Raw genomic sequence first — 12,481 nt, 5'->3', positions numbered from 1 at the left:
TCCAGGGCGCCCTTGACTAGGGTGCTGCTTCCATCCAGTCAGTAACCATGACAGAAAGAGCTCTTGTTTGAGTCTACCCTCCCTTTAAAATTCTACCCTCCCTTTAAAATTCTACCCTCCCTTTAAAATTCTACCCTCCCTTGATCCCAATCCCAGATCAGGCAGGGTCACCACAGACCTGGGGCTTCCATCCCATAAGGCACTGGTCACCGGCACAGGCATAGGTAAGGGGCAGACAAGGGACAACAGCAGACTCCAACAGGAAATCAGGGCATCCTGCACAAGACACTGCTGTGTGACAATCCACAGATGGCCTTGCGATACGGCTACTTCTCCCATGTACCAGGTGTGACTTTTCAAGGCTTGGGATACTATGGTCATTTATTTAGTCAAATTAGCTCAGCCCAGCTGGTATGGAAGGGAGGGATCCTGGAGTCTAGGGTGGGAATGGACATGGGGTGGGTGTACAGGACGGGAACAGAACTGTGGGGCTGGGTTGAAGGCAGGGTTTTGATGTGAGGGGCCAGGGAGGCCTCCAGGGGTCCACTGCGTCTGGCGGTCTAGGAGGCCAGGTAACCAGCGTCCACCAGGATGCTGGAGCCAGTGGTCGAGGCGCTGCTGTCGCTGAGCAGGAAAAGGATGCTGTTGACAACGTCCTCCACCTCTGCGGGGCAGCAGAGCAGTCAGGGCTTCTGCCTGCTGGGCTGCTGTGCCCTTCACGGAGTCCCTCACCCACAGCCCCAGCTGACCTGCAAACTTCCTCAGTGGGTGGCGCTGCTTGAGCTTCTTGGCAAAGTTTGGGTTTGCAGAGACTTTCTTGCCCATGTCAGTCAGCACCACAGTAGGGTTTACAGAGTTCACCCGGATCTGGGGCCAGAAGCCACAGCAGGTGGGTGGCACAGCCAGTCAACTAGCCCTACCCACACAGCTCAGGACTTAGCCCGGGACAAGCCTGATGAGCTGAGAGCATGCCCAAGCCTCCCCCTCAACCCTCAGCCCTGGCCCAGGTGCCCATCATCTGTCCCTCAGGTGTGGGCCCAGGCCCCCGTGCCTACCTTGTGTGGCCCCAGTTCCATGGCCATGGCTTTGGTCAGCATGGTTAGTGCACCTTTTGTGGAGCCTGTGGGGGGGTGGGGAGTGCTGAGGACCCCCCAATTATTCAGTCCTCCTTCTGGGAGAGGCACCCAGAACCTCCTCCCCCCCACAATGAAGGTTGCACTCACTGTATGTGGTCAGGCCAGGGAAGGTGACATAGGCCACCATGCTGGAGATATTGACAATGGATCCTGCCACTCCACGGCTAATCATGCCCTTGGCTACCACCTGGAAGCCCAGAGTTAGGGGTAGCTCACTGTGCCCTGTGCCATCCCACCCTCCCCAGGTGTCCCTCCCTGGGCACAGTCCTCCCCCCATCTCACCTGGGACACTTGCAACACAGAGCGCACATTCACATTGAAGGACCTGGCAGGAGAGGGACAATGGCGCCACCAGTGTTCAGCGACCCTCCCCAGCCTGCCCACGCTCCCCAAGCGCCCACCTGTCAAACACCTCCTTGGTAGACTCTATGAAAGGCTGCACCAGGGTCACCCCTGCATTGTTCACCAGCAGGTCCACGGGGCCAATATTGCGCAGTGCCTTCTCGGTGGCCTCCCAGTCACCCAGGTCCACGCACACAGGCTCTATCCCCGGACACTGTGAGAGACATTGTTTGGTGGCCTGAGTGAGGCTTTGTCCCAGCCAGCTTCTGATGTACCCCTGAGGTCCCGGCCATGGCAGGGCTGTGTGCCTCACCTCTTTGGTGAGGCTGACCAGGTCTGCATTGGTGCGTGTCACGGCCACCACTTTGGCTCCTGAGGCATGCAGGGCTTTCACAGTGCCACGCCCAATCCCTATAAAGCAGGAATATGGCGGGATAAGAGCCCTGTAAGCCTGGCCACAGCCGGCATCTAGGTCCCAAGAGTGAGTAAAGGCTGTTACTCCCATGTCCCTGCAGCCAGCGGTAAGAGGGTTCTGGCCAAAAGTGATGAGCCAGGATTAGATGGGACTATCCCTGGGCCGATGTCAGACTCACTAGTATCAGGCCAGAGGAGGCACCAGAGGGCAGCACCCTCCTGAGGGAGTCCCAGAGAAGGGTACCATGGGTGCCCATCTGCCCTGCCTGGATCTAGGGGCTGTCTTGGAGCCAAACTAAACTTGTCCTTCAGGGGGTGGCACTGTGGTGGCCAGGGAGAGATTGCCATTCTGTCCTGGTGGACAGTGGGGCTCCAGCTGGGTGACAGAAGCAGTTGAGTCCTGGGTGCAGTGGGAGTCAGGGTCTGCAGGACTGAGCTGTGACAATGTCACCTTGGGTCCCTATTCATTGTTAAGTCTGGCCCCCTTCCTCTCCTGCTCACACTCACCTTTCCCCGCCCCTGTCACCAGGGCCCTGAGACCACTGAAATTCAGCTTCATGCTGCTGACACCGGTGTCGTCCTGCGGCAAGGGGAGGGCTGAGGTTGTTAAGGTGGCAGTGGACAGGGTTGGGGCTAGGGGCAGTTCCCTGTGGGATTTGAAGAAGCCATGATAAGAAACGTGTGCACATGTGTAGAAGGCCTGGCAAAACAGTGGAAAAGAGTGCACATGTGCGCACACACACACACACACACACACACACACACACACACACACACACACACACCTGTGCCTGTGAGAGGATCTGACACAGCAGTGTAGTGGGAGAGGAGGCTGCAGCCTGGGAACAGAATTTGTGTTTTCAGCCTCCCAGTACTGAGTCTTGAACCCAGGGCCTCAGAAGTGCTAGGTCAATGAAGCACCACAGAGCCACAGCTTTAGCCTAGGAAAGTGAAATTTCTGGATTTGGAATTTGCCTTGTCTGGACAGAAGCTGAGGTTGTAACCTTTTATTATTCTAAGTGAGGAAATCACCCTGATCTAAGTGGAGCAAGTGACTTAGGTGACTGCTTGGAGCAAGACCCTGGGTACAGAACCCCAATGCCCAGGGACTAGAGACCCCACTGTGCCTGCAGTCTGTCCAGTGAGTACGATGCTGTCCTTACCTGTCCCTCCCAGGTGCCCCTCACCTGCTACCCCTACCAGCCTGGGACTCTGCCCTTGGTGACTACACTGAGGCACCTTCTGTCCTCCGAGGCAGGACTCTCGTAAACCTAAACATGGATTCTGGGAGTTCCTGTCCCAGTAGTGACCCCTGAGTCCCTCTGGCATCTCTCCTCAGAGTAGACAGATGGGTCTTTTGGGGCACTTCAAAGAGTCTGAGGATTTACTGTTCATCTCAGATCCACCTCTGGCAATTTGTCTAAGGGTGTGCTGAGGCTCTTCTATCTTGTCTGCCAGGGTTCATAGAACAAATGCCCAGGAAGTCACGGCAGGTCACATGGCATCTACAGCAGGCAGGAGGCTCAGGTGCCCAGACCACCCCAGCGACAGCCCCAGGGAACAGGCGTTCTCAGATTCCTGCCTGTTGCCTTTCCCTCCCTCAAGCCAGGCTCAACACCAAGACTGTGTGACTCTCTGAAAGACAGCAGCTGTATTTCAGGTGCTCTGCATGCCCTGAGACATGGGAGATCCCTGGCATGATTTGTGTGTGACTTCCCTCAGAGAAGAAGGTTCAGGAAGCCTCACTAGTGTGGGGACAGCAGTAATACGCTCCCATCAAGTGTTCCTTCACACTGGTCAGCCAGGTGTTCTGTGATTGTCCTGGAGCTCAGGGGGACAACAGACGCAGTGGGAGACTGGAGGTCAGCCCTATACCTATGGTACACACGGGTTGACACCTAATGATTTGCTGCTGCCTGGTAGAGTTTCCTTCAGGGACAGGTCATACCTGCTCACTGTGTCCTTGATCCCAGCTTGAGCAAGCCACCTGACTCCTACAGCCAACTTCCAGGTGGCACTGAATGCAGAGGTCTGGCCTGATCTACCCAGTAAGATCCAAGCCCTTCCCATTCTATGATGAAAGCAGTCAATTGTGACCAATCTTCCATCTGGTAGCATGGCCTTTCAGAGATCTGTTATTTATTGCTGGAGTTTCTTTTCCCGATGCCCTTCTTTGCCCCCAGTAAACACACAGATGCTATATTAATTATAAAACTGTTGACTGATGGCTAGGGCTTCTTATTGGCTGGCTCTGTCTTAATTATTAGCCCATTTCTATTAATCTATGTATTGCCACAAGGCTGTGGCTTACCTATAATCCAGCATGTTACTCCTTCAGCAGCATGGCCTCTCTTGCCATCTCCCCCTCTGCCTACCTCTCCCAGAATTCTCCTCATCTCCCATCCCGCCTATCTTCCTGCCTCTATTGACAAAACTGTTTATTCATTATCCAGAGAGACACATATGCTTAAGGACCCCCCCCCCAGCAGTTGCTGGTCTACATTGCTGGCCAGTTGGCATCCAGCAGTGGTTTACTTTACCACACAGGACACCCTGAGTGAGAGTCCATGCCTATCTCTAGAGCCTATCTCTACAGCCATTGCTGTGAACTGTAGAGAATGGCTGATACTCATGGGACTATAACCTCGCTCTCTGGGGAGCATTTCTCCAGGGGAAGATATCTGCACTCTCCACAGCTCTTGCCTTACTTCATGTCACCTGTGTGACCTGAAGATTTCTCAGAGTCACATGCTGAGCCCCCCCCCCCCCCCCCCCCCCCCCCGCCTTGTGTGAGAAAGTGTTGTAAAACAGTTTCCTAAAACATTCCACCCTGCTGGGAAGCTCCTTAAGGAGGAAGGTAAACATATCAAAATAGCTTCAGGAAGTCCCCGAAGCCGACCAGTTTCACTAGGCCCCTCCCTGCCAGAGTAACCAAAAAAAGCTGAGAGTCACTCTCAGGCAAAACCAGCAGCAAAGAAGGCTCTGAAGCCAGACCAGCTGTCCAGAAGAAGCAAAAATTAGCTGAGCTTCCTGGAAGAGGTAAAGACCAACTGAATCTCTCCAACCTGCTGAGCTTCCTGAAGGCTGTGCAGTGTGCTCCAGGCTGTGCAGTGTGCTCCAGGTTGTGCGGTGTGCTCCAGGTTGTGCGGTGTGCTCCAGGCTGTGCAGTGTGCTCCAGGCTGTGCAGAGTGCTCCTCCAGGCTGTGCAGTGTGCTCCTCCAGGCTGTGCAGTGTGCTCCTCCAGGCTGTGCAGTGTGCTCCTCCAGGCTGTGCAGTGTGCTCCTCCAGGCTGTGCAGTGTGCTCCAGGCTGTGCAGCGTGCTCCAAGGTCCCAGCTTTGTGAGCTGTCACCAGAGCTGAGCGGGGTGAACAGGCTTTGGTCTTTGAGTCATTGCTGCTCCTGTAAGTAACCCCTCAACCATTTTCCTGTAAGTAACCCCAATAAAACACCAGACTTTGGTGGTATCTGTACATCGGTCTCTTGTGGACTTCCTGTCAGGAGTGAGCGGACATGTGTGTTGTATCTCCCCAGAGAAAATCTTGTCCAACAACAGGAGGTAAAGCCTTTGGGAGATTAAGGAAAACTGGCTCAGAAAGACAACTGACATTGACCACTGGTAAACACGGTCACTCCTGAAGAAAAGCCCCCCACCAGTGGGGCTTCCCCTAGGTTAGGCACAAAACACACCCAAATACCCGCTTTCACAGAGAGATACTAAGTGGAAAGAAAAGTTAAAGTGGGTGCTTTCTGACTCAGGCAGAAAACAGCAGCAAATGACCTTGCAGGTGTCTTTTTTTTCTTTTTCTTTTTGTCCTGAGTGCTGGGATTAAAGGCCTTTGCCACCCCCACCCGGCCACAGGTGCCATTTTTTTTCTTTTCTTTTCTTTTTTTAAATTTATTAGGTACACCGTGTTCTGCCAGTATGTCTGCCTGCAGGCCAGAAGAGGGCACCAGATCTCATAACGGATGGTTGTGAGCCACCACGTGGTTGCTGGGAATTGAACTCAGAGCCTCTGGAAGAACAGCCAGAGCTCTTAACCATAGAGCCATCTCTCCAGCCCCACAGGTATCATTTTTAAAAGGAGGAAAAGGGGAGGTCTGTGTTAGAATGGGTTAGGATTCAACGGTAAAGGAGACAGGGGACAAGTGAGAAGGGAGAGAGCAAGGGAAAGGGGAGGGGTATTTGTCCCAGAGGAACAAAGGACTGCCCCTGGACAGAGAGCAGACAGACATGGTACATAGGCAAATGTCGGATTATAAAACTGTTAGAGCCAAGCGGTGGTGGCTCACACATTTAATCCCAGCACTCGGGAAGGCAGAGGCAGGCAGATCTCTGTGCGTTGGAAACCAACCTGGTCTACAGATCAAGTTCCAGGACAGGCTTCGAAGCCATACAGAGAAACCTTGTCTTGAAAAACCAAAATAAATAAATAAATGTGTTAGGATGAGGTATTTAATTGTAATTAGGCATGTTAATTAGGTGATCAAAAGGGGGCTTTCTTTGAGTGATTTAATATCTTTCTTTTCTCTCCATTTTTTATTAGAATTAGAAACAAGATTGTTTTACATGACAATCCCAGTTCCCTCTCCCTCACCTCCTCCTCTGCCCCTCTCCCCCAACTAAAACCCAACTTATCCCATACCCTTTCTGCTCCCCAGGGAGGGTGAGGCCTTCCATAGGGGGTCTTTAGAGTCTGCCATAGCCTTTGGGATAGGGCCTAGGCCCACCCCCTCCCTGTACAGTGTCTTGGCTCAGGGCATATCCCTTTATGTGGAATGGGCTCCAAAAGGGGGCTTTTGATTGCTGGACTTTGTAGTCAACCTCAGGAGGAGGAAGTGATCAAATAAGGGAATAGAACTTGGTGGCTAGCTTTAGGATATAATCTAACAGTTTTTAGCAAGGCAGAGGGAATGGGGGAGAAGGGCCAGGCCCACCAGAGCCACGTGCTGGAGTGGACTACTGTCCCTTCAATGTCCACACAGATACAGACTTAAAAACCCAGTGGCCCAGAGTATGGTGGTTCCCACCTATAATTCCAGCTCTAGGGAGACAGAACTGTTGTGGGATAATCTTGTACAACGTGAAGATGTGTCATTGTTATCGGTTTAACAAAAAGCTGAATGGCTAATAGCTAATCAGGAGAGAACAGGCAGGATTTCCAGGAAGAGAGAGGGGGAGGAGAAGGAATCTAGGTGCAGGGATTTTGCCAGCAGACTTGGAACGAATCAGACGTGCCATACTGAGGAAAGGTAAAAGCCATGTGGCAGGACATTGATTAATGGGAGCATGTTAATTTGAGTTATAAGAGCTATTTAGGGGCTGGAGAGATGGCTCAGAGGTTAAGGGCACTGAGTGTTCTTCCAGAGGTCCTGAGTTCAATTCCCAGCAACCACATGGTGGCTCACAACCATCCATTATTAGATCTGGTGCCCTCTTCTGGTGTGTAGATATACATGGAAACAGAATGTTGTATACATAATAAATAAAATCTTTTTTTTTTTTAAGAGCTATTTGGAGACAAGCCTAAGCTAAGGGCCAAACTTTCATAACTAGTAAGAAGTTTCTGTGTCGTTATTTGGGAGCTGGTGGTCCAAAGATAGTCTGACAAGAAAGCATGCTACACAGAATCATAGATTTAAGTTTGAAGCCAGCCTAGTCTGTGTTGTGAGCGCCAGGCCAGCCAGAGCTACATAGCAATACCGTGTCTCAATCCCACTAGTGGTGGCTTAAAGGAGAATGCCCCCCCCCCAAAGCTCATATTTGAATGCATGTTTGCAAAGGGTTAGGAGGTGTGGCCTCGCTAAAGGAGGTGTGTCCCTGGGGGATGGGCTCTGAGGCTTCCAAAGCCCATCTCATTCCCAGTTGGCTCTTTCTCTCTTTGCCTGCTGCTTGTACATCATAGCTAAGTTTTCAGCTACTGCTCTAGCACCATGCCTGCCTTTGGCCATGGTTCCTGCCATGATGGTTGTGGACTCTAACCCTCTGGAACCATGAGCCCCCCCCCTCCCCAATCAAACGCCTGCATTCTTGGTGGCTACCACAGCTTCCTCCCCTGAAGTTTCCAGCTGCCCAGGTCCCTGCCTAGAGTGTTCAGCTTTTGACCATATTTGGGCACAAACCCAGCTTGTGGCAGCCATGTCATCACCCCACACCTACAACCTGTATAAGCTTCCAACCTGCTTTGGTTTGTGTGTGCAACTTCTCTGGCCTGGATCTCTGGGGCTGGAGAACCTGCCCAGGGAGGGGAGTATTGCTTTGCTCTAATAAACCTATTATTGTTATACTTTTTCAGTTCAGGTTTATCTGGCTTACTGCATCAGCAGAGAAACCTACTATCCTATCATGGGAGGGGGGCAGGAACCCTATTAATTTCCAGCTCTCTGGAAAGCAGCCTATTTAGTTATTTAGTGTGCATGTTTGTGGAGGGGCATATGTGTGTGCACACACACCGCAGCACTCTGAAGGTAACAGCGTAACTTGAGGCGGGGCATCGGTCCTCTCTGTCCACCATGTAGATTCAGTCTTGGCAGCAACCTCTTTCATCAGATGAACTATCTCTCTGGCTCTGGAAACTTTATTTTTTTTTAAATTATTTATTTATTTATTTATTTATTTATTTTGCAGTGGAATGAGTCTGACTTTATCACACCTGCACCCTGGCAAGGGGTCCCTGCAGATATCCAGCAGGGAAGCAAACCACTCAAAGATATACAGAGTGCGTGGAACTTGAATGTCCCTGCCCTTGTCCGGGAAGCTGCCCTGAGGTTTGTTTGGCAAGCTCTGCCCTGGATTCCCTGGCACTTTTAGGCTTCTGAGCACTGGTCAATGTTGTAGGCATTGATAAGGCAGCAGGCTAGCTAGGATCTCCGGTGGTATAGGACTGTGTGGGGTAGGGAGACCTCCCAGATGTTGGGTGCAACAGCTTCCAGGCTCCATTTCAAGTAGTTATCCCATGTGTTAGGGCCATGAGCAGGACATGAGAGGATCTTGACAGCTTGGTCTGTGAAGTGGGAACTGTGTTCAGTGGTAAGGGGCCATCTCTGAGTAAGATCTAGTCTCTCTCTTGCCATTTCACAAGTTGAATGCCTGTGGTCACAGGTGGTGGTTCAGAGCCTGGTGCAAGCTCTGTGAAGGTGGCCAGGCACCAGCAGAGCATCTTTGTTCCTTGGGCTTATTTATTTATTTATTTATTTATTTATTTATTTATTTATTATTTTATGTGTGGAGTGTTTTGCCTGCACGTATGTCTGCGCACTGGAGTTATAAATGGTTGTGAGCTGCCATGTGGGTACTGGGAATCACACCCAGGTCCTCTGGAAGAACAGTTAGTGTTCTTAACTACTGAGATGAGGGGTCCCTGGGGGTATGCAAGCAGGGAAGCAAACCACCCCCAAAAAATGGAAACCCGGCACAGATTGACTTCTTCAACCTGGCTCAGACTTCAGGGAGTGTAATTTGGTCGGGGTGGTGTGGGGTGTGGGGGGAGGGTGGTGGTGGGGTGCGTGTTCCTTGTCAGCATATTTAAAACACGGTATAATTTGGGGAAAGGTTTCCAATCAACGATTGGGGCAATCAGTCCAGTTCTAGGTACACAATAAAGCTTACAGTGTGACTACATAGAAACTCTTTTTTTTTGGGGGGGTTCAAAGCAGGGTTTCTCTGTGGCTTTGGGGGTTGTCCTGGAACTCGCTCTTGTAGACCAGGCTGGTCTGGAACTCACAGAGATCCGCCTGCCTCTGCCTCCCGAGTGCTGGGCTTAAAGGGGTGCACCACCACCGCCCAGCAAAACTCTTTTACACAGTATGTGTGACCATGAGGATGTGTTCTATAAAGGTCTAGAATCTAGTGTGGTCTCTGACCAGTAGCAGAGAAGTAAGCAGGTCATAGAGTATGTGTGGTGTCTCCCCTAAGGGTGGGTTATGGTCTAAGGAGGGAAAAGTCTGGGATAATTATTCTGGGGAGTTAGGGTGAGGTCTTTCCCCTCAGATAGCAAAAAGGTCACCAGGTCAATAACAAAAAAACACTCCCGGCTTCCTGGGTGGGAAACCAGGTATTTTACCTCCTCTACTGAGAGAGATACCTGTGTGTACAGGTTCCCACAGAAGCCAGAAGAGGGTTTTAAGTCCTGCCCTGGCCCCCGGGGCTCCAGTAATTCGTGGGTCCAAGGTAGATCAAGCCTGAAAATAATGGACGAGAAAGAAGGAGGAGACCAAACAGGGTCTTTGTCAAGGTCTGACTTTATTGATTATTACAAGGGGTTTTTAAAGAGAAAGGAGGAAGCAGAGAAAAAGGAGGTTGGGGAGGAATGAATGTTAATTGCTCTCAGGCCAGGGTGGGTATCCAGAATCTCCTGTGTTTACCCCAAGCACTAACCTAAGGAAGTGGGGGAAGGAATAGGTGTTAGTTGCTTCTCAGGCCAGGTCCGGGAACCCGAGGGGTGGGACGCTAGGCTAGCTAGGCATGGGGGGTCGCCAAGGCTGGCTTCTGACAAAGTCCCTTGGAGCTGGGGATACAGGCTTTTGGGAACTGCCTGTATGGGATCTGAACTCTAGCCCTCTGATAGAGCAGTAAATGCTCTAACTGCGGCCCTCACCTCTCCAGCCCCTCTGTGATGGTCTGAATGAGAACGGCTCCCATAGGCTCCTATGTTTGGATGCTTGGTCACCAGTTAGTGGAACTGTTGGGAAGGGTTAGGAGGTGGGGCCTTGCTGGAGGAGGTGTGTCTCTTGAGGTGGGCTTTGAGGTTTCAGAAGCTCTTGATTGGCCTAGTGTCTGTCTCTCCCTGCCGCTTGTGGGTTAAGGATGTAAAGTTCTCGGTTACTGCTCCAGTGCCACACCTACCTGCTTCCTGCCATGATGCTCAAGGACTTTATGATCCTCTGGAACCATAAGCCCCAAATTAAATGTTTTCCTCTATAAGAGTCACCTTGGTCATAGTGTCTCTTCACAGCAATAGAATACTCAGACTCCCTCCACCTTATGTTTTTGAGATAGGTCCTCTCAGTGAACCTGGAGCTTGCCATTTCGCTAGAGTAGCTAGTCAGTGAGCCCTGGGGTTCTTCCTGTCTTTGCTTCTCCAGAGTTCAGGTCATAGACGTGTGCTGTCTCCTGACATGGATGGCAGGAGTTCAAACTGAAGTCCTGATTGCACAGCAAGCACACTACCCACCAAGCTCTCTCCCCAGCCCCACTTCCGGATTCTTTACGATGCACAATGAGATAATCATGTCCCTTTTCACATTAATTCCTGTGTTGTGTCAGTGCTGGTTGAGTCCCACTGGCTTACTTAGCTTCCAGTCGCTCTTGCAAACATAGCTGGAAAGGAAGGAAAATTGCTATTGGGAGATCCTAAAGCTCCGCCTACACAGCTGGCCCTTCTCTGATAGGTAGGTGTGTGTGTGTGTGTGTGTGTGTGTGTGTGTGTGTGAGAGAGAGAGAGAGAGAGAGAGAGAGAGAGAGAGAGAGAGGAGGGGGGCTACAAAGTCTTCCAGGGACCCTCGGACATTTTGTTTCTAACTCTGAGAATAAGATACTATAAAGTCTTGGTGTTTATCATGGGTTACTGGCCATGAACTCTTGTCTGTTTTTGGTTATGATTACAGACTTTTCTAACCAGTAATTTTCTACTTTGATCCAGTCACTCATGCAGCTCAGATATTCTGGGAAGAGACTGTAATCATCTCAGATTTGAGTCCCTGATGGTCTGGCTGGTTGCAGTGGAGCACAGGAGAAGGAAGATTAAAGGGTGGTTTATAGCCAGGAGTGATGGCGCACGCCTTTAGTCCCAGCACTCGGGAGGCAGAGGCAGGCAGATCTCTGTGAGTTCGAGACCAGCCTGGTCTACAGAGTGAGTTCCAGGCTCCAAAGCTACACAGAGAAACCCTGTCTTGAAAAACCAAAAAAATTAAATTAAATTTTAAAAGGTGGTTTATACACTTCAGGACCAGGGATAGAGCCCAGAGATGGTGGAGAATGGCTCCTAGTTTAACAATAGACCTAGGCCCTAGGTGGACCCACACGCATCCTGAGGGCTAGTGGGACAAGCCTGGGGACTAGTGGGACATGCTCTGATGGGAAGTCTGAGAGCTTGAGTGTGTGCAGGGTTAGAAACGTCTATAGGATTAAAGGAAATACTTGATATCAGCTCTATACATGATAATAGATGTCTGCTGCCAGTACCCCTGCTTTTGGAAAGCTATTTAAGAGGATGCTTGAATAAACCATGGCTCTCCAGTATGGACTGAGAGCCCTCCTGAGATGGGAAGATGTCTCTCTCTCGTCCTTAATGCTATTGGTTAGCTAGGACTTCCCTCATCCACACTCCCCCACTCAGGGTTGGACCCAAGGCTGTTTGGCTGGTTCCGATGGCAGCCCCAAAGACATCAGTCTGGAATAGATGGCCTCTGTAGCATGGGACTGATACAGGCTGGACCCCAGCAGGGGAACCAATGAGATTATTAGGCTTACAGTGCAATGGTTGAGGGACTCAGACCAGAAGCACAGGCGGCCTGGCCTTACAGCAACCACACTGGACTGGGAGGTCTGTGCCCTGCAGGGACGATGGCTTCCCCAGGGCTACTTAGAGGGA

General features: G+C 51.1%; 1 protein-coding gene across 1 annotated transcript; it reads right to left on the bottom strand.

Annotated features, from left to right (window-relative positions):
* Positions 1 to 525: 525 nt before the first annotated feature.
* On the bottom strand, positions 526 to 4,288 carry LOC100770405 (carbonyl reductase [NADPH] 2). The gene is made up of 8 exons (XM_035448180.1): positions 4,268 to 4,288; positions 2,400 to 2,472; positions 1,538 to 1,889; positions 1,419 to 1,461; positions 1,224 to 1,323; positions 1,056 to 1,120; positions 750 to 867; positions 526 to 664 (listed from the first exon to the last, which is right to left on the bottom strand). The coding sequence occupies exons 1-8, from the start codon at positions 4,286 to 4,288 to the stop codon at positions 561 to 563; spliced, it is 876 nt and encodes a 291-aa protein (XP_035304071.1). The 3' UTR covers positions 526 to 560.
* Between the last annotated feature and the right edge of the window lie 8,193 nt (positions 4,289 to 12,481).

The sequence above is a fragment of the Cricetulus griseus genome, chromosome 7, assembly GCF_003668045.3.
Source record: "Cricetulus griseus strain 17A/GY chromosome 7, alternate assembly CriGri-PICRH-1.0, whole genome shotgun sequence".
Lineage (NCBI taxonomy): Eukaryota > Metazoa > Chordata > Mammalia > Rodentia > Cricetidae > Cricetulus > Cricetulus griseus.
The sequence above is the reverse complement of the archived record's forward strand: the minus strand, read 5'-3'. Positions and strand labels throughout refer to the sequence as shown.

Bases quoted from the DNA above. Each gene is read 5' to 3' on its own strand.
- LOC100770405 (XM_035448180.1), bottom strand. From the start codon at position 4,288: ATGAGGAGAATTCTGGGAGAG. The intron at 2,473-4,267 runs GTAGGCAGAGGG...CCCTTGCCGCAG, and splicing joins TGAGGAGAATTCTGGGAGAG to GACGACACCGGTGTCAGCAG. The intron at 1,121-1,223 runs GTGAGTGCAACC...ACCCCCCCACAG, and splicing joins CCCTGGCCTGACCACATACA to GCTCCACAAAAGGTGCACTA.